The sequence below is a fragment of the Leptonychotes weddellii genome, chromosome 10, assembly GCF_054177405.1.
Source record: "Leptonychotes weddellii isolate Sample4059 chromosome 10, ASM5417740v2, whole genome shotgun sequence".
Classification (NCBI taxonomy): Eukaryota; Metazoa; Chordata; class Mammalia; order Carnivora; family Phocidae; genus Leptonychotes; species Leptonychotes weddellii.
In genome coordinates, this window is record NC_138378.1 from 76,845,420 (window position 1) to 76,868,848 (window position 23,429).

A 23,429-nucleotide genomic window follows, 5' to 3' on the forward strand; every position below is an offset into this window, starting at 1 on the left:
TACCACCAACCCAGCTTCCCTTTGCAGTCGCCCACCACCTCCACCCTCCTCTGAAGAGTCCCTAGGCCTCCAGGAAATAGAGTCTGCAAACCCCTGCACTGTCTGATCACTGATACATTCCATGAGTGTCATTTTATGGTGGGAAATGTGTTTGCCTGGCCAGGGCAGAAAGCAGGATGCTGGGGCCTTGGGTGACAGGCACCTGACTGAAGCTCTCTTTTTTCTGCACCCTAGCCGGCCATTCACCATATTCCTGGTTTTGAGGTAAGTCTTTCTCTTACCTTTAAATCTTTAACTGATTGCCATCCTTCTGGCTTGCAGCACCCCCACCCCACCCCAGGCTAGGAAGGGCGATCAGGCATTCACCATCACCATCCTGCCTTCAAGCAGAGGAAGGACCGTGGGGCAGAGTGAACAGGGGCTGGGGTCCCTGCACAGCTCTGGCCTTTCCTGCCCTTCTTCCCTGAGAAGTCCAAGAATCACAGACTCCCAGAATGAAATGACCTCATGGCCACCCAGACCAGTGTCCCTCAGCAGGGTGGCCTATTAGAATCCCTTGGGCAGCTTGAGAAATCACCGGTGCTCAGGCTGCACCACAGACCAAACAAAACGCCACCTCTTGGGGGAGTGACCCAGGCCCTGGTGGCCTTTGGTGCTGCCCCGGGGATTTTAAGGTGCAGCTGGGACTGAAAACCGTTGGCGTGTGGTAGGAAATGCTGAGTCTTGGGCCCCACTTCAAACTGACTGAAGTGCACCCTGAGGGCACCGGGCAGCCCTCCCTCCCCCAGGTATGCATGAGCCCTCCAGGGGCTCCGAGGCATGTTCAGTCCCCAGGCTCTTCCCCAGCTCCTGGTTTCCACCGTGACCTGGTTTTCCTCCCTCTGCTAGTGGTGGGGACTCCATTCCCTGCTCCCTGCTCCCCTTTCTTCTCGTGTGGGGGTCATGGTAGAAAATGTAGACCCTTTACTGGCACCCCTGCTAATTCGATTCGGGAAGTACTCTTCTCCGCCAGGCTCAGCTGCAGCTTGAAGCAGTCATTCAGGCTGTGTTTGGATGCCTCCCCCCTTACGAGGCAGCCTGCACAATTTCCAGACAGTTCTTACCCTGCAGGCCCTCCTTTGCCCCCGGCCCCCCACTCCACCCTCTGCTTCTCCCGCGCTCCCCGCCCTGGCTTGTCTTCCCCTCTCTCTCCTGTCCAGTCCAAACTCCTGCTCTCGGGCCTGCCAGCCTCTGGGGATCCGGGTTGTTTCTCCTTGCCTCTCCCAGGTCCACGTGCTCCAGCAGAAACAGCAGCTTGGGCGGGGGCGGGGGTTCAGGCCTGGCTGCTTCCTGGGGCTGCTGCGCAGGGTCTAGGACCCTTCCCACCACCTGTCACTTCCCTTTCTCCTGTCCCCTCCAGAGATGCCTGGGCTCTAGGTTTATGCTTTGGCCTCTCCCACCAGTCTCTGCATCGACACCCCATCACACCTTCCTTCTCAGGAGCCACATGGAAGGCCTGGCTGGAACACCTCGCCCTGACTCTTGATGGGAGGCGGTTTCTGTTGACTTCTCTGAGGGTGACACTCTGGTGTGCTGATCTCTGCCCCAGCCTAGTGCTCCTTGTCACTAATGCTAAACTTTTACCCACCCCCCCTCCTCTCTTCCTTCTGCCGATCTCCTGGACATGGAACATCCCATGGTGCGCCCTAGGTGCAGGATACATCAGGAATCCTGGATGAGGTGAGCTGAACCCTTGTAGCTGTGACCTGTGGCTGGGGTGCGTGGGCAGGGACAGAGGGAAGGAGAAGGCCCGCCTCTGGGCAAGTGCCCCAGAGCCATCTGGGTTCCTGGTGCCCCAGTGGGCATCTGCCATTTAGGGACCTGACTGGATTTCATTCCCCACACTCTGTGCAGACCCAGGGCTGCCTGGGGTATATCCTGGCGTGATTCTGGCCCCAGACGGCTTGCTGCCCTGTTGGAGGCCGGATTCACCCAGAGCTCCTGGCAGAAATAGAGCCTCGTCTGGCTGAGTACCAGGTGGCGTGTTTTCAAGAATAAAATGTTCATAAGGGGCCAGAGTAGTCAAGGAAGCCTTTCTGGTGAAGGTAGCATTAGCCAGACACTGTTGCAGGAAAATGGGGAACGTGCCTTTGGCTGAGGGGGCCAAGCACCAGTTTAGGGCCTGGCTGCTTTAGGGGCCGGTGGGGTTGGGGATTCCTAGGTTCTGGAAGAAGATTAGGGTTTGCTTCCAGAGGAAGTAAGGCTATATCCTTTGTCATGAGGGATGAGGAGCACGTTCCCCTATGGCCTCCTGCACATCTGTGAGCAGGTCCTCAGGAGGGAGCAGGGGCTGAGGCCTGGGCAGGGAGACAGGAACCCTGTGCAGGAGAACCCTGGTCAGATGGGTTGGGAAAAGGGCAGCCACTTCCTGCCATCAGGGAATCCCCAGGCTGGGAGCGGACACCATTTGACATTTTCAGTGCAATTTGGACTTGAAGTGCAGGGTCAGGATGTGGGATCCGCAGGCCCCGCGCCCCTTACCTCACTTCCTTTTGCTCCGAGACCGAGGTGGGGTCTGCCAAGTGAGCTGGCCATAATTGTGCCTGACAGGCAGCCTCCTGCTTCTGGCCACAGTTGTGAAAGACTGCCGATTTGGAAAGGGGAGCAGAGTCCTGTCCAGGGAAGCAGCACGGAGCCCTTTCTCTTGATTGAGAGCACTTTGTGGCCAAAACCCACAGCCTGCTCTGAAGAAGACCCAGCCCAGGGATGAGTTATTAAAAAAAGTTAAAGTCCTTAATAACTGGATTTGTAATATGTAACAGTGAAGGCTCAGATTCCGAGAGCAGGGATCTGGCTGTGGTCTCATTGTCAGGAAGCAAATCAAAATTTGCCGCTTTGGGGCAGACCCCAGAGAGGGCCAAGTGTCCTGCTGCAGAGTCAGCCAAGCCACAGACTGAGGTGGGGTATGGGTCTGCAGGGCCAGAGGAGAGCTCATCTTGGGGGTCTGCTGGGCATGGGGTGGGGCGGGGCTGAGTCAGCAGGTTCAAAGCATCCGAGGCCCAGCAGGATGAATGGAGTAACAGCCGGTCTAGGGAATGACCCAGAAGATGATCTTGTGGACCCCCTTATTCTCAGGGGCCCCGACCCCAGACCTGGGGCTCCATGGCTGGGCCACTTTCCGTGCACTTGAAGGCTAAGCCTCATGCCGAGGTCCTGGGTCCTATGTAGTTTCCAGAATCCCCAGGGACAGGTCAGTCCAGCTGCAGCTGCGGGGCCTGCAGGAAGCCCGAGGCCTTAGCAGGAGTCTTCCGTCTTTGCTGTGGCCAAGCTCCTGCCTTGTATCCCCCCACTTGGCCCCCTCCAGGCTCCCAGCCTGGTCCCCGTGAAGAGTGCACAAGCTCTCCCTGAGGGCTGTGAGAAGGCACGCTGGCAGCTTCGATTCTGGGCGGCTGGCCACGGGAGCCTTCAAAAGTCTGGGAGCAGACAGGGCAGATGGCTTTGTTAGGAAACTGTGTGGCCACCGGCGGGTGTGGGTTGGGGAGCCAGGGGCAGGACCAGGTAAGAGGCTTCTGTGACTCTGAAGGATGGTTTAGGGATGGCCTTTCTGGTGGGGAGTGCCTCTGGCCAGTGTATCCCATGCCTGTGTGGGAGACAGAGTGTCTGGGAATGACATCTGCCCATGCTGTGCTGATGGCTCCCAGAGCGGATGGAGGACTGTGGGGATGGCTTCCTGGAAGAGGTGACACTGAGCTAGCATCTGAAGGCGGGATTGGCAGAAGGGGCTGCAGTGGGGGGGGCCTAGGTGGCAGTGCCTTGGGCTGGGACCAGTTTGTTGGGTGACATGATTTCTCCTCCCCCCAGGCTTTATGCCCGTCTGGAGCAGTCCTCTCTGGGAGCTCCGGTGGGGGGAATCGGGACTCTTGCCCTGTGTCTTTGAGGCTTTGGTGACGTCTGGGAGACCTGGGTCCTTGCAGAGAGTATGCATGAGGGGAGGACTTCCTTTCCCAGCTGCCCAGTCTGTCTTTCTGTCAGGGTAGAGTAAGAATCTACCCCCTTCCTGAGCCTTGTTCACCTTCTCCTCTTCCGCTCTCCCTTCCTGTTTCCCTCTTCCTCGGTTTGCTCCTTGGCCTCCGGCTCCTTCTCTCCCTCCTTCTCCCCGCCTCTTCTGAGCCCTCTGTCTCGTTTCTTTTCCTTTTTGTCTGGAGAACAAAGGCGGTCCATGCTGCCAAGGGGAATGAATTCAAAGAAACTGCAATTTTAGATTTCCTGAGAATTGGACATTGTGCACATGCACGTGTGAGTGTGTGCGAGTGTGCACACGCGCAAGAACACACACACACGCGTGCGCGCGCACACACAAACACACACACACACCCACAAGGGCAGCAGAAGAGGTGATGGCTGTTTCCTTAACAGCCGGGGGCCCCCGAGGATGTGGAGCATGTGCAGAAGGAGATCCCACCTGGGAACCTGGGGACGCTGTAGGCGGGAGCTGGGGCTTGCAGACCTGACCATTGAAGGGGGCGTGGTTCGGGGCATTACCCTTGGTTCTGCCGTTTCTGTCTTGCTGCAGGGCAGGCAGGGGATGCCCTAGTGGAAGGGACTGCAGGCTCCGTGGCTGTTTTCGCGGAGGGCTCAGGGGGCCAACCAGATGTCACTCTATCCCCTTCCATCTCCAGGGTATGGCTTTTAGTCTGAGATGTACACAAGGTACTCTCCCGCACCCCCAGATCCACTAGAAGGAAAATTTTGGTGTTTTGCAATCAGGAAAATAAACCCAGTGGTCCCCCATCCCCCTTTCCCTCCCCCAAGGCCTTAATTTAAAACACTGTTTTTCCTGGGAAGTGTAATTAGAGCAACATGTTGTTCCTAACGAGCTGGGTGGGGCAGGCAGACAATGGAGCCCTCCCAGCACGCCTGGCTGCCCCCGCCTGCAGCTCCTTGAGGAGCCAGGATCTGAAGGTCCAGAGGTCCTCCGACTGTACCCTGCTGGGGGAGGTGGGGGTCCGTGGGGCTACTGGTAACAGGACTACTGAGGTGGCTGGGGGAGCTCAACCCTTCCCCCAGCCCTGCCCTGGGAACGAACATCTGTCTGGTGTGGTGGCCCCTGGACCTAGGGGAGGAAGTCTCCCTCATGGCTTGTCCTCTGCTCTCTGTACTGAGCTGGCCTGTTGGACAGATAGACTGAAGGGGGCATAAGGGTAGATTTCTCTCTGCTGGGGGAGAGAGCCTCATCTATCCTTTGGTCCTTGTCCTCTTGATTGGAGGAGGCAGTTCGGTAAACGCCCTGCCCACCTGTAGGACCCATCAATGGAGCAGCCCTGCGTCTGCCCTGCGCTCAGGGTGGGTGGGAAGGGCGAGCAAGGGAGCATTGGTCAAGTGTGGCTTCATCTAATTAGACTTGTATTGTATGGCTGCCTTTGAGGTCTGTGGTCCTCAGAGTCCCCGTCTCACATAGGACAGTGAATTAGGATGTCCTGGTGACACTTCAAGTCTATACCTCCCCCCTGCCTGGCAATGCTGGTAGGCTGCAGCCCACCACCACCAAGAATCACTGGCCTGGAAGGAGGTGTTGAGCCCCTCAGGTTGACTGGACCAGAAGTTGAACAGCTCAGGCTCAGGAGCCAGCCATCTGGCCAGGGCCATAGGACTCTCCCAGTGAGGTGTCCGAGACCAGTCAGGACCTTGGGAAACGGGGCCACAGGGTCACTTAGAGGTCAAAGAAGCCAGAGAATAGGGCGAAAAGAAGTTTCTGGGGGTGGTTGGGAGATTTTCTGGAAGATGGAGAGCTTGAAGGAGGCACTGAGAGATGTGTTAGATTCCGGAAGGTGTACGGGAAGACCATTCAGACCGAGGGAGTGATGAGCAGGCATGGAGCAGGCTGGCACAGACAGGAGTGCTGGGAAGGAGGGGAGGGGATGCTGGAGTCAGTTCTTCATTCAACCATCCACCCACCCATTCATCCCGTCGCCATCTCTCCCTCCCCTCAATTACCCATTCATCATCCTGCAGTTATCGGACAGAGATTTCAGCTGTGGTCCCTGCCTGCAGAGTTGCTGGTTTAACACACACAGATGGTACGGGGTGGCGTGTCCTTCAGTGGGAGTGAGTCCACTTGCTGTAGAAGCCAGGGGGTGCTTAGCTTAAGCTCAAGACCCCAGGGAAGATTTCAATGGAGATCTGAAGTCTGAGTGGGAGGTAGCCAGATGAAGTGGGCAGAAGAGGATTTCAGACAGAGGGACCAGCCACTCTAAGCCTCAAAGGTAAAGAGAGTGTGTTGCCTCTTGCAACCTGCTAGTGTTCAGAAGGGCCAGTGTTCAGCGTGCGCGGGGAGGTGGCTCATCACTTATCTGGGATGTAGGACCCATCAATGGAGCAGTCCTGCGTCTGCCTTGCACTCAGGGTGGGTGGGGAGGGCGAGCAAGGGAGGACCTGGGGACGCTGAGGGAAAATAAACCTAGTGGTCCCCCATCCCCCTTTCCTTTCCCCAAGGGAAGGAACTGAAAGATGAGGGGCCTTGGAGGCCATGTTAAGGAGTTTGGACTTCATCCTGAGTGGCTGGGGAATGTTTGATGGGTTTTAAACAGAATGACATTCTAGAAGGTTCCCCCTTGGCTGCAGAATACAGCATGCATTGGCTCTTGGGAAGGGATTTGCAAAACCACATGCAAGGAGACCACTTAGGGGGATGCTGGTGAATCCAGGTGAGAGAGGGTGAGAGCGCGAACCGAGGGAAGGAGACAGGTGGATGGGCATGCGAGAAGTTTAGGAGACAGAATCATGAAGGCCAGGTGGTCCATCGGACACGGTGATGAGGGGGAGGAGAGCCAAGTGTGGCATGGGGCTTTTTAGCTTGATCGTCAAGGTAGATGATGGGGCTGGTTTCTGAGATGACATTAGGAGAGAGCAGGTTTTGAGGGGAAACTTAGAGAATCCAGTTTGGGACCAGTTCAGTGTTAGAGGCCAGTAGGGCACATGGGTGAACTGAGCAGTAAGAGGTTGGCAATGTGGGTCTGGGGCTTAGGGGAGATGCCTGGAAGCAGAAATCCCAGGAGAGGGCTGGGCAGAGGAGGAGACTCAGCCAGCAGAGTGTGGAGAGGGGGAAAGGGCAGCGGAGAGGAACCAGAGGGATGGTTTTAGGAAGGAGGCTGAGGTCAGTTGGCAGGAGGCTGCTGAGGGAGTGGGAGAGATGTGAGCCTGCCAGTGGCCTTTGGGCTGAGCTACAAGCAAGTTGTTGACTTTGGACAGAGTTTTCGGGGCAAGGGTGCTAGGGGCAGAGCTGAGTGCATTGGGCAGAGGGCCTCGCGGAAGTGAAAGAGAGGTAGTGGATAGAGGCAGACCTTTTTAGGGAGAGAGGGAAGGGGGAGGGAGACTGCTGGAAGACACAGAGAGCAGGGCAGGGATGGATCCAAGAGACCATCTTTAAATAGGGAAGGAAATGATCCAGCAGATAGTGTGAAGAATTGGGGAGGACGGGACGGGACAGGGTTGGGGAACAAGAGAGGCAGCGATAACTCCGTGGGGCTGGATGGGCAGTGCAGTGTGCACAGAGGGGAGGGGGGCGGAGGACTGTGGTAGCTCACAGGCCAGGTGGGGGGGTGGGGGTGGGCTGCAGAGGCAGGGATCCTGGTGACAAATAGCAGGGAGCAAAGGTGTGCCTGGACCTCTGGGGACAGTGAGGTGGACAGAGATGGCTTTGGGATGGAGAATGGTGGCCTCACGCCATGCCAAGGAAGCTGCCCGCGGACATACCTCTAACCACTGTCTCTGCTTGTTTCTTCCTCCTGCTTCCGCTGGGCCTGGCGTTCCACAGCTGTGTGCACCTGCCTTATTCCTCCAGGGCCTCCTCCAAACGGTACTGGAGCCTAGCCTTCTTGAGGTTCTTGTTTCTGTCCTCCTCATAAACAGGTTTCTGAAAATGGGGAGCCTGGTCCTCAGCCTGTAGAGAGGAACGTCATCACCATGGAGCTCAACAGAGCTGGGAGGAAAGACGGAACATGGAAATGAGGGAGAAACAGGAATCAGAGGGACACCGCCCAGAGTTTGGGGGCCTGGAGAGAAATGTTCTGGGTGGGGGAGCTATAGTAATGAGTTTTCCTGGTGGTTCAGAAGAACGGTATAAGCATGTGAGAAAGGTTTGATCTTTCTGCCTCTCTGATCCCTTCTTTGTGCTCCTTTTGGTCCTGGATGTTTGGCCCTGCCCCCCCCCCCCACCCCACATTGGGCTGGGCATCAGCCTTAAGCAGGCCACAAACAGACCATGAACTTCAGGCAAAACCCTTCTTTTAAAGAGCCTTGTCTCCACCCTCTAGGCCACTGCTTATGGGAACTGTGACGTGCACAGCGCCCCCTGGAGTTGTGCCCTAGGGCAGCTCAGCACATGGCCCCTCCTCCTGACAGCACCTGTCTCCCAGCCAGTCTGAAAATGTAGCTGCTTCCTATCCCATATCACCTGCATTGAAGGTGTGGAGGTAGATTAGGAATTCCTTTGCTTTGTGCCCGCGGGACACGGGGATAGTTAATTACAAAGCCAGTGTTGCTCTGAGAGATGCTTCTGGTGGCTGGGTACCCCTCAAGTCACCCTGGGAGAACGACAACGCTAATGGTAAAAGCAATGGGACCGACAACAATCAGGTCATCCCTGCCATCACTACAGTTTCCTAAAGCAGCTCCTGGGTGCCAGACACTTTCTGTTTGTTCTCTCACTGACTGTTGGAGCGGGCTCGTGAGGGTATTGTTATCCTGGATCTTCATATGAGGGTAATGAGTCACAGACGTTGAATAATTTGCCCAAGGTCAAACAGCTAGAAAGCAGCAGGGCTGGAACTAGAACTGAGGTCTGTCTGATTCTAGAAATGAGCTTCTTACCGCTGCAGGTCAGGGAAGTGTAGTGTCATCAGTGTGTCGCTGGGCAGGAGTGACAGCTGGGGTTGGTTGTGAAGTGATTCGTGGAGGCAGGAGGAAGCCAATGTGTGTCAGTGCTCCAGCTGCTCCCGCCATCTACGTCAGAGCATTTGTACATGGATGCACCATCCTTTGAGAAGGAGCCCAAAGCAAATCACTTGGAGAATTAATCCACTGATTCCATTGTTTATTAAATGAGATTACACAAGGCAAGCTCTGTAAAGTATCCAGCATAGCCCTTTTATTTACAGTAACATTTCCCGAGTGTCAGGGCCTGCTTGTATGGACGTGTGGGTTGTGCACTGCACAAGGGCTCTGTGTCTAAGGCGAGGCAATTACCAGCGCAGACATCATGTATTTGTTTTTATTATAACAATTTTCCAGTAGGTGGCAGTAAAGTGTCTTGTTCTAATAAACTAGTAAAATATGACGATTTTCTGACGTGGAAGTAAAGAGTCTTCAGGAAGGGACGTCTTTCTTTAATTGCCACAAAGGTGCCACATGGGCTAGTAGAGCTGTTGTGGGTTCACGTGAACCAGGCATTCTTCTGAGTGTTAGTATCAACTTCTTCCAGCCTCACACTAATCTTGAGAGCTTGGCAACTTTGAATAACCATTTTTAGGTGAAAAAACTGAGCCACCGGGAGATGAAATAACGTACCTAACTCAGCAGCTGGTGGAGTAGAGCCTGTGCTCCTAACCACTGTGAAACTTGGTAGTTGCTCAAGCCACAGTGGCACCTGCCTGCCTTGCCCCAGCTGCTTCCCTGCGTGTTTCCTTGTGATCGTTGGGGGTTCTTGCCCTGGTCTTTCTGGCAGACCCTCGGTAGGCAGAATTGATACACGCTGCTCTCATCTTCGGTGTGTGGTGGTGAAGGAACCTCCCCAGTGGCTCCCTTTAGTGCCTACGGACGATGGGCACTTACATCCACTTCTCCTATTTGTACATTTTCTTTCTGGCTAACAGCAGGTGTTCTGTCTTCATGGTGGACAGATGTGAGAGGTGAGGGTTTGGGGCTGGCAGGTGCCTGGGCGTGGTGTGGGGGATGGAGATGGGGCACCAGAGTGGATGGTAGGTCGGGAGGGTCTGAGCCTGGAGGCAGGAGAACCAGGCTAGGGGGAGGGTATGGGGTCTTCTCTGGGACCAAGCGGGGCTGGAGTGGGCGTGCTAGGATGCAAGTGGGCAGTGTGTGTATGTGTCTGTGTGGGGAGGGGGACGGGGAGACCCTGAGCAGCTCACTGGTGCCTCAGAGCCTGTATTTGGAGGAGGGGTTCATGTGAAACAAGGTGACCTGAGTCCCAGGCCAAGGTGCTCGGATGGTGATGCCGGACAAGATGGTGCCTGGCAGAAACTGACTTCATTTTCTCATTTTTGCCTGCCTGCCTGCCCACTCCTGTGCCTTTGCCTCTCTGTTTCCTTCTCTCCACACATGTCCTTCTTTCTGCCCCAACTGTCCTGCCCTTTTTTCATCTCTCTGCCTTGGTCTTCCTGCCACCGTTGTCTCTGTCCTGCCTGTCATGCCCCTGCAGTCGGAGGACACAGACCTGCCCTACCCACCGCCTCAGAGGGAGGCCAACGTCTACATGGTTCCCCAGAACATCAAGCCGGTTCTCCAGCGTACTGCCATAGAGGTGAGCCTGGCTCTGGGGTGGGGTGGGGGGTGGTAGGGAGGCGGCCTGGCTCTTCCCGTTCCTGGCCCTGGCTTTTCCTGGGGCCTGGGGCTTTCCCAGCCGCTTGCCTCACTCTGTGTCCCTAGATCCTGGCGTGGGGCCTGCGGAACATGAAGAGTTACCAGCTGGCCAGCATCTCCTCCCCCAGCCTCGTGGTGGAGTGCGGGGGCCAGACAGTGCAGTCCTGTGTCATCAAGAACCTCCGGAAGAACCCCAACTTCGACATCTGCACCCTCTTCATGGAAGTGGTAAGCCTGACCTCCCTGCTGTCCCCTTCCAGGCTCCTGGTGCCTAGAATGTCCTCAGGGCTCCAGGCAGCTTCCTGTGGGATCCTGGCTAGGTCATGGCATCTTTCCCACCTCATTTGTCTGTGGAAGTGGGGAAGCAGTGCTCACCCTCTCCTCACTGGAAGAGTGGAAGCCTGTGAGCAGCACAAATGGGGTCAGCTTGCTCCTTCCTACCCAGATACCGAGTGCACAGAAGTCCCAAGGACCCACCCTTCCCTACCAGGGCAGTTCTCAGCCCCCTGGAGCTCTCCCCAGGGGCCCACCAGGGCTCTGACCTTCTGCAGTTCCTCCAAACCTTCCCTGACTGGATCCTCCTCCAGCCTCGCTGTGGGCTCACCCCCAAGGCCCGCAGGCCCCCAGCCCTCTGCAGCTCCCTGGGCTGCCTGGGCCTAGTGGCCGGAGTAAGGCAAGTCTGAGGAAAGGAAAATGGTTTGCAAGATGAAAGCACTATAGAAATTCCAGGCCCAGTGGCTGTCAACAGGAGCCTCCTCTTGGCTGAGCCAAAGCCGCCACCGAAGGAGAGCATATAAATTATTTCAAGTTGTGTTCAAAGTGCTTTTGGGGCTGGGGTTGGGAGGAGAAGAATCTGGGTCTGTAAGCCAACTCTTGAGTATCCACTTGGGGGGGACTGTCTGCAAGAAATGTTGAGACCTGGGCCAACTTCTCCCTTCTTCCCCTCCCCAGCCAGTGAGGGTTCAGGGAAAGTAGACTTGTTTTAGCTTCAGGCTGAGCTGGATATGTTTGGAAGGTAAAGCTGTGGGGGAAAATTCAGCCTCTGCATACAGCATTCAAGAGGCAGACTGAAAAGGTGTGTGTCTTCTCCTCCCCTGGCCAGTGCCTGGGTTCAGCCAACCACCACTTTGGATTTATGGCTCTTGAGGGTTATGTGTAGGTTTATTGTCATTCTTCGCTTCTTGAACTTGTTCTGTGAAGGAGAGCACCCCCCCACCCTGAAGCCTCCCAGAGATGGGTTCAGGCCACCGCCCAGAGCTTCCCTCCCACTCTGCCCAGATGCTGCCCAGGGAGGACCTCTACTGTCCCCCCATCGTGATCAAGGTCATTGATAACCGCCAGTTTGGCCGTCGGCCTATGGTGGGCCAGTGTACCATCCGCTCCCTGGAGAGATTCATGTGTGACCTGTACTCCGAGGAGAGTCCGTCCCCACAGGGCGGCCCAGGTAGGGGGTGGGGCTGTTGAGGGAGAGGGCCAGGGCAGAGGGGCTGAGGCAGGTGGGGCTTCCCAGGTGAGATGTGCCCGGAAGCCCTCCTCTTACCAGAACCTGAGCGAGAAGTGGTTTCTGCTCAACTGACCAGGACCAGGAGGGTGGGAATCTTGCCTTCCTCAGGGCATCACCTCGCTTGGGGCTACTGAGAGGCCAGGGCTGCTGTGGGAGGATGTGGGGGAAGACTTGAGGGAGAGAGAAAGGCAGGGATTCCATGGGATGAGGAGGGAGAGAGAGAACTGGGGAGATAGAGAATGTGAGAAAAAGATGGGAGAGACAGAGGCGGGAGAGGGAAGAACTAGGTGGGAAGAGAAGGACACAGATTGAGAAGTGTGGAAGGCTGAGGGCCTCTTGTCTCAGTATCCCTGCTGAGTCTTGTGGCTGGAGAGGGGTGAGGGCCCCTGAGGGAGCCCCTCTCGGGCCTGGATTCCGCTCTTCCCTACAGATGATGTGAGTTTACTCAGTCCTGGGGAAGATGTGCTCATTGACATCGATGACAAGGAACCCCTCATCCCTGTGCAGGTAAGACGAGCACTGGGTCCCCAAAAGAGACTCGGGCTCTGCTGGCCTTGGCTGCCCCTCCCCCTTCCTCATCTCTCCCACTCCTCCTCCCTTCCCTTCCTTACCACAGGGCCTCTATAAGACATCTCCCTCGTACCCTGGGGGCTGGATACCGTATAGGTGGAGGGACCCAGATGGGAGCTTTCAGTCTGGTCAGGAGTGGAGTGGAGGGGTTGGGGGAAGGCTGTGTGTGGTGCCTGGGCAAGACCCAATCATTTTCCCCAAAGCATGTGAAAAAAAAATGGGCCCTCTGCTTAGGGGGCCATGTTGAAGGCTCCCCCTGACAATTACTCAGGAAATCATGGTGGGGGCCGCAAATGAGAGAGAAGGAAGACAGGGGAGAGAGTGAGCAGGCAGTCTTGGGGGTGCTCTAGCCCCATTGCCTTACCCCAGCCAGAACCCTGCTTAGGGGTAGATTCATCTATAGGCTCATGTGTAGGGGCACCTTGGAAGCAGCTGAAAAGGAGAGATCTGTGTCCAAGCCAATAGTCCCTCTTGCCCCATTCCCTCCGCCTCCAGGAAAAGAAAGGGTGAGGGGCAGGAGGGGGATCTTATTCCAAGGGAATCCAACCCTGCAGACAGGTAAGAGGCATCCCTTTGCTATGTACTCGGCAACCGAGGGCCAGCTGCTGACCCAGACTCCAAGGCTGAACAGCATGGCAAGGGGTCTGTGACATCTCTTAGTGAGCAGGGAGTGCTCTCCCCGCCTTGGGCCCTGGGCTGCTCTAGTTCCTGTAGGGCCAAGATCACCCAGTCCTTCCCTCAGTGGAGATGGCCTCACAGTGAGCACCAGACTTGACCTGCTATCTCTTCTAAGTTGTCACCCTCCTCTTGGCTTTGCATGATGCTGGTCACTGGTCACACCCCTGGCACCTGGGGCTCCCAGACCTTCCCTGCTGCCCAGAGGCAGAGCCTCCAGCCAGTGTAGACAATGCGTGTGTCCTTAGGCTCTTGGCCTCTTTATTGACCCAGGGATGGTGTCCCACTTCAGGAGGTTCTGTTTTCTTTAAACCACCAAACAAATATCGGCCTCAGGAGCAAGAGAACGCACTGGGGTGCTAAGTCGGGCTCAGGATCCTCAAAGCTGTCCTGGAGGTGTGTTTACAGGGCTTCCTTCTAACATTTAAGACTGATTTCTGGTTTTTTTTGCTTGTGCATCTTTCACCTTTGTGCCACTTCCAAGGGAACATCTCTGGTGTGGGCCTAGCTGCTGCTGAGACAAGAGGCTTGCTCTGTAGTTTCTCTGATGCTAAGAGTCCTCAGAAGCCCCACGCTCTCCATCTCTCCCACCTCCGTAACTCTCTGGGGTTCTGTCCACCATCCTTTCTGCTGGGGACACCTTCTGGTCTATTCCTGGTCATTCTTTAAGACTCAACTTAGCTGTGGTCACCTCCTCCCGGGATTCGTCCCTGGCTCCCTCCCTTCTCCTGCAAGCCCTGTCTATATCTTGGTCACTGCCCTTGCTTTAGGTCCTGAATGTCTCTGCAAATGTCAGCCACCTTCCCCAGACCAGGCTCAGGACAGTCACTGGGTGCACTCCTTTTGTGTCTTCAATGCCCAGCACAGGACTGGTTTAAAGGAGGTGTTCAGTGAAGTCTATCTGGATGGGTGGATGTGTGGGTGGGTGGACAGATGGATGGATGATGGATGGATGGATGGATGGATGGATGGATGGATGGATGGATGACCTGCCTACTCTCTGTATGGGTCTAAGAAGGAGCTTCTCTAGACTGGGAAAATCCAAGTGGAAATTCTGGATGGTCCTACCCAGGCTTCAGCCATGTTCAATACTAGTGCCTTCTGGCCTGGTGGCTGTTTGTAACTGAATTAGGCAGATAATTAGCCCCAAACTCCAGTCTGCCCAATCCTGGCTCCTGTTTCCCACCCCCTCAGTGGGCTATCTGAGTCTATGCAGGGAAGTGCAGGGCTTGCCCAGCAGGATTTCTGTTCTCTGTGTGTGCTGCCCTCAAAATGTCTACAGACTCAGATGGTGGGGGGGAGACTATTTTGAATCCTGCCGGCTACAAGCCCAGCCAGGGGCGGACGGTGAGGAGGCCCGGCCTGGACACCCTCCCGGCACTGACATGAGTGAACCGGGGCTGGGCTCTGAGCTCTTTGTGGGAGCATATGGCCACTCTGGCTAGAGCTGCTGGCCAGCCAAAGGGTGAGGAGCTGGGATCTGGGCTCCTGGCGGTGTGGCCACATGTGGAGGGGCTGGGCTCACAGGGCCTCAGAGGTGGGCCAGGAGAAGGAGGAAGTGAGATCTGCCTGCTCTGATGGAGGAGGCTTGGACCCTGCCCTCATGGAGCTCCCTGTCTGATTGAGGAGGCAGAGCCCTTCTCCCAAGGAACCCCGAGGCCAGGAGGGAGCCCTGGGCCGGTCTCCGGGAAGCCCTGGCCTGATGGTGTCTGATGGGGGACTTGGGGAAAACCAATTTTGTATTGTGTTTTCCTCTGAGATCCAGCGATCATATTGGTTGGTCAGGAAATCTTTTGCTCCCTCCGTCTCTCCTGCACACCACTCGGCACTTGGGAGGACCAGGCATTCTGAGGCAGATCCCGGAGGCAATGGGCATCAGTTCCAAATGGTTTGCCAGATAATTCTGGCTGGGCTCATAGCACTTCTCCCCTCCCCCAGTTAAAGTAGAAGTCCCTGCCCTCTGGGGACTGGAGGGACGGGAAGTCTGGCAGAATCTGGATTTTGCCTGCCTCCTGTTTGTCCACCCCGTGTTTCTCAGCAGCCTGTTTCATGCTCATGGTGATGTGGTCCCCCCTGCTGAGCTCACTAGGTCCTGGCTGCAGACCCAGCTGAGGACTCCTACCTAGCCTCAAACATGCTCTTGCCAGATCTGGCTTTGGTCTTAGTCCCTCCTGTCTCCTTCCTCAGTGGTACTTCCTCTCTGCTGATGAACCTCCTTACCATCACTGGCTCAGTTCCTGGGAGGAGTCTGCCACACATTAGAAATGTCATCTCAGACTCTTTGCCGATGTTGTCATTGGGCTGACACAGCAGAGAGTTTTTCAGGTTTCTAGAAATGTTTGGTTTCTCTCAGGAGCAGCCAATTCTAGAGATGGTCCAAAATGCATGTATAAGCAGATCTGTCCACTCGGCCTTGTTGAGCTTCTAGGTAGGCAGCCATGGTGGGGTGAGGAGACCCCATGGGGGTGGGTGCCTGGCTTCTTGAACTCTTTTCTGGTGATCAGGGCCTAGAGGAGATAGGCTGACATGAATTAACTCCACAGTTTATTCTTGGTCTGTGCGGCTCTCCTTTGTGTAGATTTTAGACCCGTAGCCTGGGGGTGGGGTGGTGTGTATGCGTGTACAGAGTGTGTGTGAGAGGTGGGGGATCTGGGGGGCAGGTGTGTGGGCAAGCTCCCAAGGGTGTGTCTAGACTCAGTAGGTGGTGTTGTAGGAATCATGGCCTTGACTTTTAACATTCTGAGGGCAGGCCTGGGTATGTCCTCAAAGAGGGGGCACAGAGCTTATTTCATTCCATTTAATGCTCTGCTTTAAAAAAGGATATATTAATTTTTCTCTGGCTATAAATACATGTTAATTATATAAAATTTGGAAGATGTAGGATAATTATGACAAATAGGCATCACCTCCAACCAAGGACACAGTCGGAATGAATGGCTGCCAACATATCCTTCTCCATCTTTTCCTCCACCCCCCTCCTGGGCTTCTCTTTCTGTCTCTGACCCCTAATCAGACTCCATTTCTCTCTTTAAAATACAGTTGGGGTCTCTGTTTACTAATCTGCGTCTTCATTGAGCTGGTTCTTCATGTTCTGATTATGAAGCGGTGGAGAGAAAAAGTGTGCAGGACACACACAGAGCATACTCCCCCTCATCTCCTACTGAGGGTCCAGAAGCTCAGAGTAGAGGCAGTGCCTCTGCCCACCCCGCCCATCTCCCACTGTGCAGGCACTGAGATGCCCCTGGAGTCACCCGGTCACGAGTGACTCTTGCCTATCATTCTGCGAGCCCACCCTGGGTAGTGGGGGGGGGCTCCCCTGTAAGTCTCCAGAGAAGGAGAATTTCTGGGTCTGGGGGTGGGGACCATATGCATGGTGAAGAGAGATAAAGAGGAGAACACCTTGAAATTTTCACCCTGGTTGGGAGAGATGAGAGGTGTGTTGCTGATCTTACATGAGATGCTTTATCAGCCAGGGACAAAGATCATGGACTCTTTTGGCCCATGTGGGTCAGAATGGGCTAAGTGATCAGGAAGGCTTCGGGGGGGTGGCTGGCCTCAAAGGCCGGTGGGGTCAGAACAGCAGAGGGGAGAGGAGGGTTTTCCTGGTGGGCAAAGGAGTGGGAGCGTGGGCTTGGCAGTGGGACTGCGTGTGTGAGTGTGTGTGCATGCGCGTGTGTATGTGTGTGTGCATGTGTGCATGTGTATGAGGTAGGCAGGTACTGGGGGAAATGCAGGCTGGCATGGAGAAGACATCAGGAGGCGTGAAGCCTGCTCCCTACACTGTGGGGTGGGGTGCTGAGGCTGGCCGCCCCCCCGGCTCCCCAGCTGGGGCTCATTTGGAGCCCGCTGCCCCACTTCTAGTCTCTGGGACGCCGTGAAGGTGGCAACGTGCTCCCAGAACTGGAGCAGCAAATTATGCCCGAGTCCCAAAGGGGAACGTGTAATTTCGGAAGCCGGACCAGATCTTTGGAGCACTGTGTTTAGCTTTATTTTTTCTCCCTTTTGCTCTGGTGAACTGCCGGTTTCCCTCTCACCTTTCTAAAAACAAACTGTATTAAAAATAACAAGAAGGCTTCTGTGAGGTTCAGGATGAGAGCGGGAGGGGCAGAGGCGGCCGGGGCGGGGGGTTGTGTGGAGTTCATCCAGTCTCTGCCAGGGGTCACACCACATCCACCAACACATGTGGCCAGCCCCCCCAGCACCATCCAGTGGCCTGGCCTGCTGCCCACTGGCCATTGCCTGTGCTTCTGGCTCTGAGCAGCCGTAAGGCTGGTCTGGGGGAGGTTAGGATCTCCTCAGTGACTCCCCCTTCACAGGGCAGGGATGGGTCTGTGGGTTCCAAGACTCCCCTCTGGGTCCCAGCAGACTGCCTCCTGCCCTTCCTGAGCCCTTTCTGACCCCCAGGTGAGTGTGTCTCCCAGGTTCTTCCTGTCAAGGAGAGGACAGCCACCTGTGGAGTCTTTCAGAGCCCCCTGCTCGGGGTTCAAAGGCAGACAGGGTCTAACCCTGGGAGTCTGTGTCCTGGCAAGTGTCCTCAGCCCTCCAGCCTTATTTGCTTGCTGCCCAGTGCCTGCCTTCCCGAGCCATTTGCTTTCTCGGCTGTGTCATAGTTTATTCCTCTACTCCTTTGCACTTGTTATCTCCTCTGCCTGGAATGCATCTCCTGGCTTTGTCTGCCTAGACAGGTACTCATCCACCCAGAGCGCTGTCACCTTCTCTGGGACCATTATAGTGGTCTCTGAAAAAGTCACCTGTCTCCAGTCCTGACTCCTGAGGCTCTCTGGACCCTGCAGCCCAGGGATTCACCCTATAAAGTACTGAGTCACAGGACCAGAAGACGGCAGGCAAGGATCTGATGCCAGAGAAGGATGCAGGAAGTTTTCTCTAGGATAGCAAAGGCGTGTTGGGCTATAACACTCTCAGAGTCCCCCCTTTTACAGGCTTGGGGGAAGCCGTAGGATGCCCTGGTTCTTGTCTTTGAAGAGAAAAGGCTCAGAAACCAGACTTCGGAACCGTGCCCAAGCAGGGGTTGGTGTGGCCCAGCTGTTAGAAGAAACCACCAGGAACGATGGGGAGCTTGGAGTACATCTGAGACAGGGAGGTCTGAGTAGGGAGGGCATGTGAGAATGGCATTGAGTGAGTGGTGCCAAGGGCAGTGAGAAAGCGGGCGAGAGGGAGCACTGGCCGAGCCCCTTGCACGTGCCTCAGCCATGCTAGCTGTGCATGGCCTTCATCTCCTCCACACTCACTGTTGCCCTGGGAACCAGGCTTTGTGCCTGTTCTCTGGGTGGGGATGCTGACTCCGAGAGGTCAGGGGGCTTGACCAAGGTCACACAGCCAGCTGATAGAGCAGTGGGGCCAGGATTTAGACCAGTCTTACCTAACTCCAAAACACATGTTCCTCCCACAGCTTCTACAGCCTCCCTGGTTGGAGCTCTCCTTCCTCGGGGCTGTCCAGTCTTCCCTGAAGTGGTTTCTCTAGTCCTGTTGCTAACCAGCGTGTTTAATTTGTAGCTTGCAGACGGTCTGTTGGGCCCTGCCCCCACTAACATGGCATCTTCTCCATCCAGTCTTCATGTATGTATTGTTTACCTATTTGTGGGCTCTTTGATTTCCCTGGGGGGTTGGGGGTGGGGGTAGGGAGTTAAGGAAGGGAACGGAGGAAGGGGAGTGGGAGGGGAAGAAAGGAAGTACATTTGACCCTAGAACTTGGGGGTTAGGGGCACCAGCCCCCGCACGATAGTAAATTCACAGATAACTTATGACTCCTTAAAACCTTGACTACTAATAGCCTACTGTTGACAGGAAGCCTTACTGATAACATAAATAGTCAATAAACACATATTTTGTATGTTTTGTGTATTACATACTGTATTCTTACAATAAAGTAAGCTAGAGAAAAGAAAATGCTGTTAGGAAAATGATCAGGAAGAGAAAATACATTTACAACACTATTGTATTTATTGGAAAAATCTGTGTCTTAGTGGACCCATGCTGCTCAAACCCATGTTGTTTGGGATCAACTGTATTTCCTGAGATCCAGCAGAAAACAGTGACCTGTCCTGTGTCTTGGAGGAGGGGTGGGGAGCCAGCTAGGGGAAGATTCGCAGAAATAGACAACACTGAGTTACCTCTTAGTGCATCTTGCGGGTTTTACCTAATCCTGGGATTTACCTTAATCCTGTTTACCAGCATGAGGACCAGAGGGTTGGTGGGGTTGCATGGGCCAGTGGAAACAGGGAAGTCTCTAGATTAGATCTGGACCGCTGGGACGTGGGACCCAAGAAGCTTCTGTGGGCAATGGCAGGTTGATTTTCTCTGTCCCTCCCAGAGGCATGAAAAGTGTGTTGACTGAGGAACCTTGGTAGTCTTGAGCAGATTCTGAGAGGTTTGCCGGGGCCCACAGGCTGCAACTGGGCTGATTTTCTTGGTGTTATCTTTAGTGGGTCCCTCAGGGAAGATGACTTGGTGTTTAGCCTTCACCACGTCCTCGTGAAGTCCCACGCTGAGAGCCCTTGGGCTGCTGGGGGAGCCCTAAGAGATAGCACCTGCCAACAGTTACATTCTGTTCATGGTGCAGGGGGAGGCATTGCTGTCTTATGGGTTTCTAGGAAGAGGCAATGTATATTTTTAATTTTTTCTGATTTACCCATTGTAGAAAATATAGAAAACACAACACAGGGTAAAGCGGAAAGTGAAAACCACCCGTATTCCTACCAGTTGGAGATAAACACTGTTAAGATTTTGATGTGCTTTACATTTTTAGATATGTTTTATGCATGTGTGCATCCTTTTGTTTAAAAACAAAATTGGAATCATATTGTACTTTTTTATAATCTGTATTTTCCTTTATTTAAATGTATATTGTGGATGTTTTTCCGTATCTTTATAGTCTTTAAAAACGTGGTTGCATGTCATTCCATTATATGAACATCCATAAAGTTTTAACTACTCCCCTATCATTGGACATTAATGATACTGATTTCCACTAGTGTCTTTTATTTTGTTTCTTAGAGGAGTTATTTTTGTTTACCTTAAATAGGTCCAGCCCATTTAATGTTTAGTCCTAGGCATTTTATAGCCTTTGTTGCTATCTACATGGAATATCTTTTTTTTTTTTTTTTTTAGTGATTTGGTCTAATTGCTTATTGTTAGAATATAGGGAAACAATATTTTGTATATTTACTTTGAAACAGACTCTTTAGTAAGCTCCTTTATTAGTTCTGAGAGTTGTTCATTGATTCTGTTGGGTTTTCCAGGTAGGTAAGGTGGTTTCCTTCAAACAGTAATATATATGTCACTATCTTTCTAATAATTATACCTTATTCCTTTTTCCAGAATAACATTTGATAATTGAGCTGCTAGTGAGCAAACATGTTTAGTTACTGATTCTAATGAAAAGCTTCTACCATTTTCCCATTAATTGTGATAATTATTGGTAGTTTCAGATAGATATTCTTGATTTTGTCAAGGTTGTGTCCTTTATTATTAGTTTATTAATAGCTTAAAAATAAGGTATAGGAATTTAATTTTATCTACTGCCATTTGGCATTTCTCAAGATGATTATTTTGTTTTCTATTGTTCTATTTATACAATGTACAATTGTCTTGCATTCCTGGGGTAAACCCAAATTGGTCAATTGGTCATGGTATTATAATTTACTATAATTGAAGTCCTCTTATCCAATGCAATCAGACAGGTAGTTGGTTGGCTAATTGAAAACGTTGATTGAATGGGGACTGATTAAAAGTCATGCATACACACTGTAAACATTTTATTTCTAACCCTGTCTATGTATCTTCCTCTGCCAATTATTTGATGTTGCCAAGGCCTCTTTAAATTTGGATCTGCTATTAGAGTGTCATGTCATCCTTCTGGTATAAGTCACATCCAAAATTATCTATGATTTTTCCTTTAGGTTTATTAAAGTTTGATGAGATCTTAATGATACCTGCAGAAAAATCAGACTGTGGAGTCCTTTTAAAAATTTACGGTTCCTCCCTCCCATACCCTTCCTTTAAAAAATCTCACTCAGGGTGCCTGGGTGGCTCAGTCGGTTAAGCGACTGCCTTCGACTCAGGTCATGATCCCAGGGTCCTGGGATCAAGTCCCACATCGGGCTCCCTGCTCTGCGGGGAGCCTGCTTCTCCCTCTCCCCCTCCCCCTGCTGGTGTTCCCTCTCTCGCTGTGTCTCTCTCTGTCAAATAAATAAATAAAATCTTTAAAAAAAAAAAAAATCTCACTCATGATTCAACATTTCCATACAACACTCGGTGCTCTTCAAAACAAGTGCGCTCCTTAATCCCCATCATCTATTTGAATTCACCTCTTGAGTCACTGTATTGTGATTCACCTGAAACTAATATTATGCTGTATGTTCACTAACTGGAATTTGAATAAAAACTTAAAAATCTCATTCTTAATTTTCATCGGTTAAAAAAATCATTAAATCCATTTTCTAGATGCCCTTTTTAAATTCAATTTGTATATATTTTTGTGATATTGGCTTATTGATCTAATTACCGTGTTGGTACAATTGGCATAAATGGGTTTGGAAACCAACACAGTGACTCTTGTAAGCTGGCAGGTCCTCCATGGGAGCTCTAGTGGCAAAGCAGCTTTTAGCTGGCTCCGTGCCTTAGATTGTTAGTGGAGAAAATGAATAGTATTTGTTGACTCTGGTGAGCGGCAAGTTTGTGAGAACTTCTAGTCTAGGTCATGAGTTAGAGTTGCTCTTACTTACCTAGGATTTTTGCATCTCTATTAATAAGTATCACTTTTAAGTTGTCTCTGTTAGGTTTTGATACCAGAATTATAATAGTTTCATAAAATATTTTTTTGAGGTATTCTCTCTTTTTCTGTGCTCTTGAACAGTCTCTACAGCATGAGAATTACTGTTTCTTAGACGTTCGAAAATACACTAAAGCCACTCTGAATCTGAATTACACACATTGGAAATTGCACTAAATAAACAGTTTATAGAAAAAAAAATCAATAGTCTTGCTTTATGTATAAAATGTATAGTAATATGAATCAACCTAAATTTGAAAAATGACTAACAATCATGTAACTTAAAAGGTGGTGGCCAAGTGAATTGTATTTGTGGTTTAGCTGATAAATAGGATACTTATAATTATTTTTGAAAATGGTGCTATGTGGGGTGCCTGGGTGGGTCGGTCTGTTAAGGGTCAGACTCTTGATTTAGACTCAGGTCATGATCTCAGGGTCATGAGATCAAGCCCTCCATCAGGCTCCATGCTCAGCAGGAGTCTGCTTGAAATTCTCTCTCCCTCTTCCCACTTGTGCGCACGCGCGTGCGCTCTCTCTCAAATAAATAAATAAATCTTAAAAACAAAAGAAAATGGTGCTTTGTTACATGAATTTTGAATTTTAGATTTTCAGGAAGGCATATCTTGTATAATTGTATAAGATACATCTACCCTGTCCTTTTTTTTGGTGAAAAGTGGGCCCAGGATCTATTTTGGAAGGGGATTTTTTGTTCACTCTCTACTTCTGTCAATTTGGTAGCTTAGATATTCCCAGATATTGCTTATTACATTAGTATGAATTTGTATATATTACTACAATAAAAGAAAACATTTCTGTATCTGTTCTGTTTTTATCCTCATTTCTAGGTTTGTGATTTATGTTATCATTTTTACTTTTATGGTGGTTTTTCATCCAAGGAATCAACTCTTTGAAAATTCTGTTATTAGGTTAGTTTCCTTAGTTTCTAGTCATTTTTAAGCCCTTTTCCTTTGAAATTCCTGTTATATATATTTTGGATTTCTTAGGCTATATCTCTCTCTCTCTGTCCCCCCATCTTTGCATTGTTTAAAAATTAAAAAAAAAATTTTTGTTATGTTAATCACCATATATTACATTATTAGTTTTTGATGTAGTGTTCCATGATTCATTGTTTGTGCATAACACCCAGTGCTCCATGCAGAACGTGCCCTCTTTAATACCCATCATCAGGCTAACCCATCCTCCCACCCCCCTCCCCTCTAGAACCCTCAGTTTGTTTCTCAGAGTCCATAGTCTCTCATGGTTCGTCTCCCCCTCCGATTTCCCCCCCTTCATTCTTCCCCTCCTGTTATCTTCTTC

The 23,429-nt window shown here is 52.2% G+C and overlaps 1 protein-coding gene across 22 annotated transcripts in view; it reads left to right on the forward strand.

Annotated features, from left to right (window-relative positions):
• Positions 1–23,429, forward strand: part of DYSF (dysferlin) — a 204,938-nt gene that overhangs the window by 127,853 nt on the left and 53,656 nt on the right. For 8 of the 22 annotated variants that reach the window (XM_006727994.3, XM_006727998.3, XM_006728002.3 and 5 more), the window contains 6 exons: positions 235–264; positions 1,690–1,719; positions 10,412–10,513; positions 10,639–10,800; positions 11,851–12,016; positions 12,507–12,583. In XM_006727994.3, coding sequence (XP_006728057.1) covers positions 235–264; positions 1,690–1,719; positions 10,412–10,513; positions 10,639–10,800; positions 11,851–12,016; positions 12,507–12,583 — 567 coding nt within the window. Of the gene's footprint in view, positions 1–234; positions 265–1,689; positions 1,720–7,792; positions 7,835–10,411; positions 10,514–10,638; positions 10,801–11,850; positions 12,017–12,506; positions 12,584–18,835; positions 18,899–23,429 lie in introns of all 22 variants that reach the window. The other 14 variants (XM_006727992.3, XM_006727996.3, XM_006728000.3 and 11 more) reach the window with 3 other exon arrangements.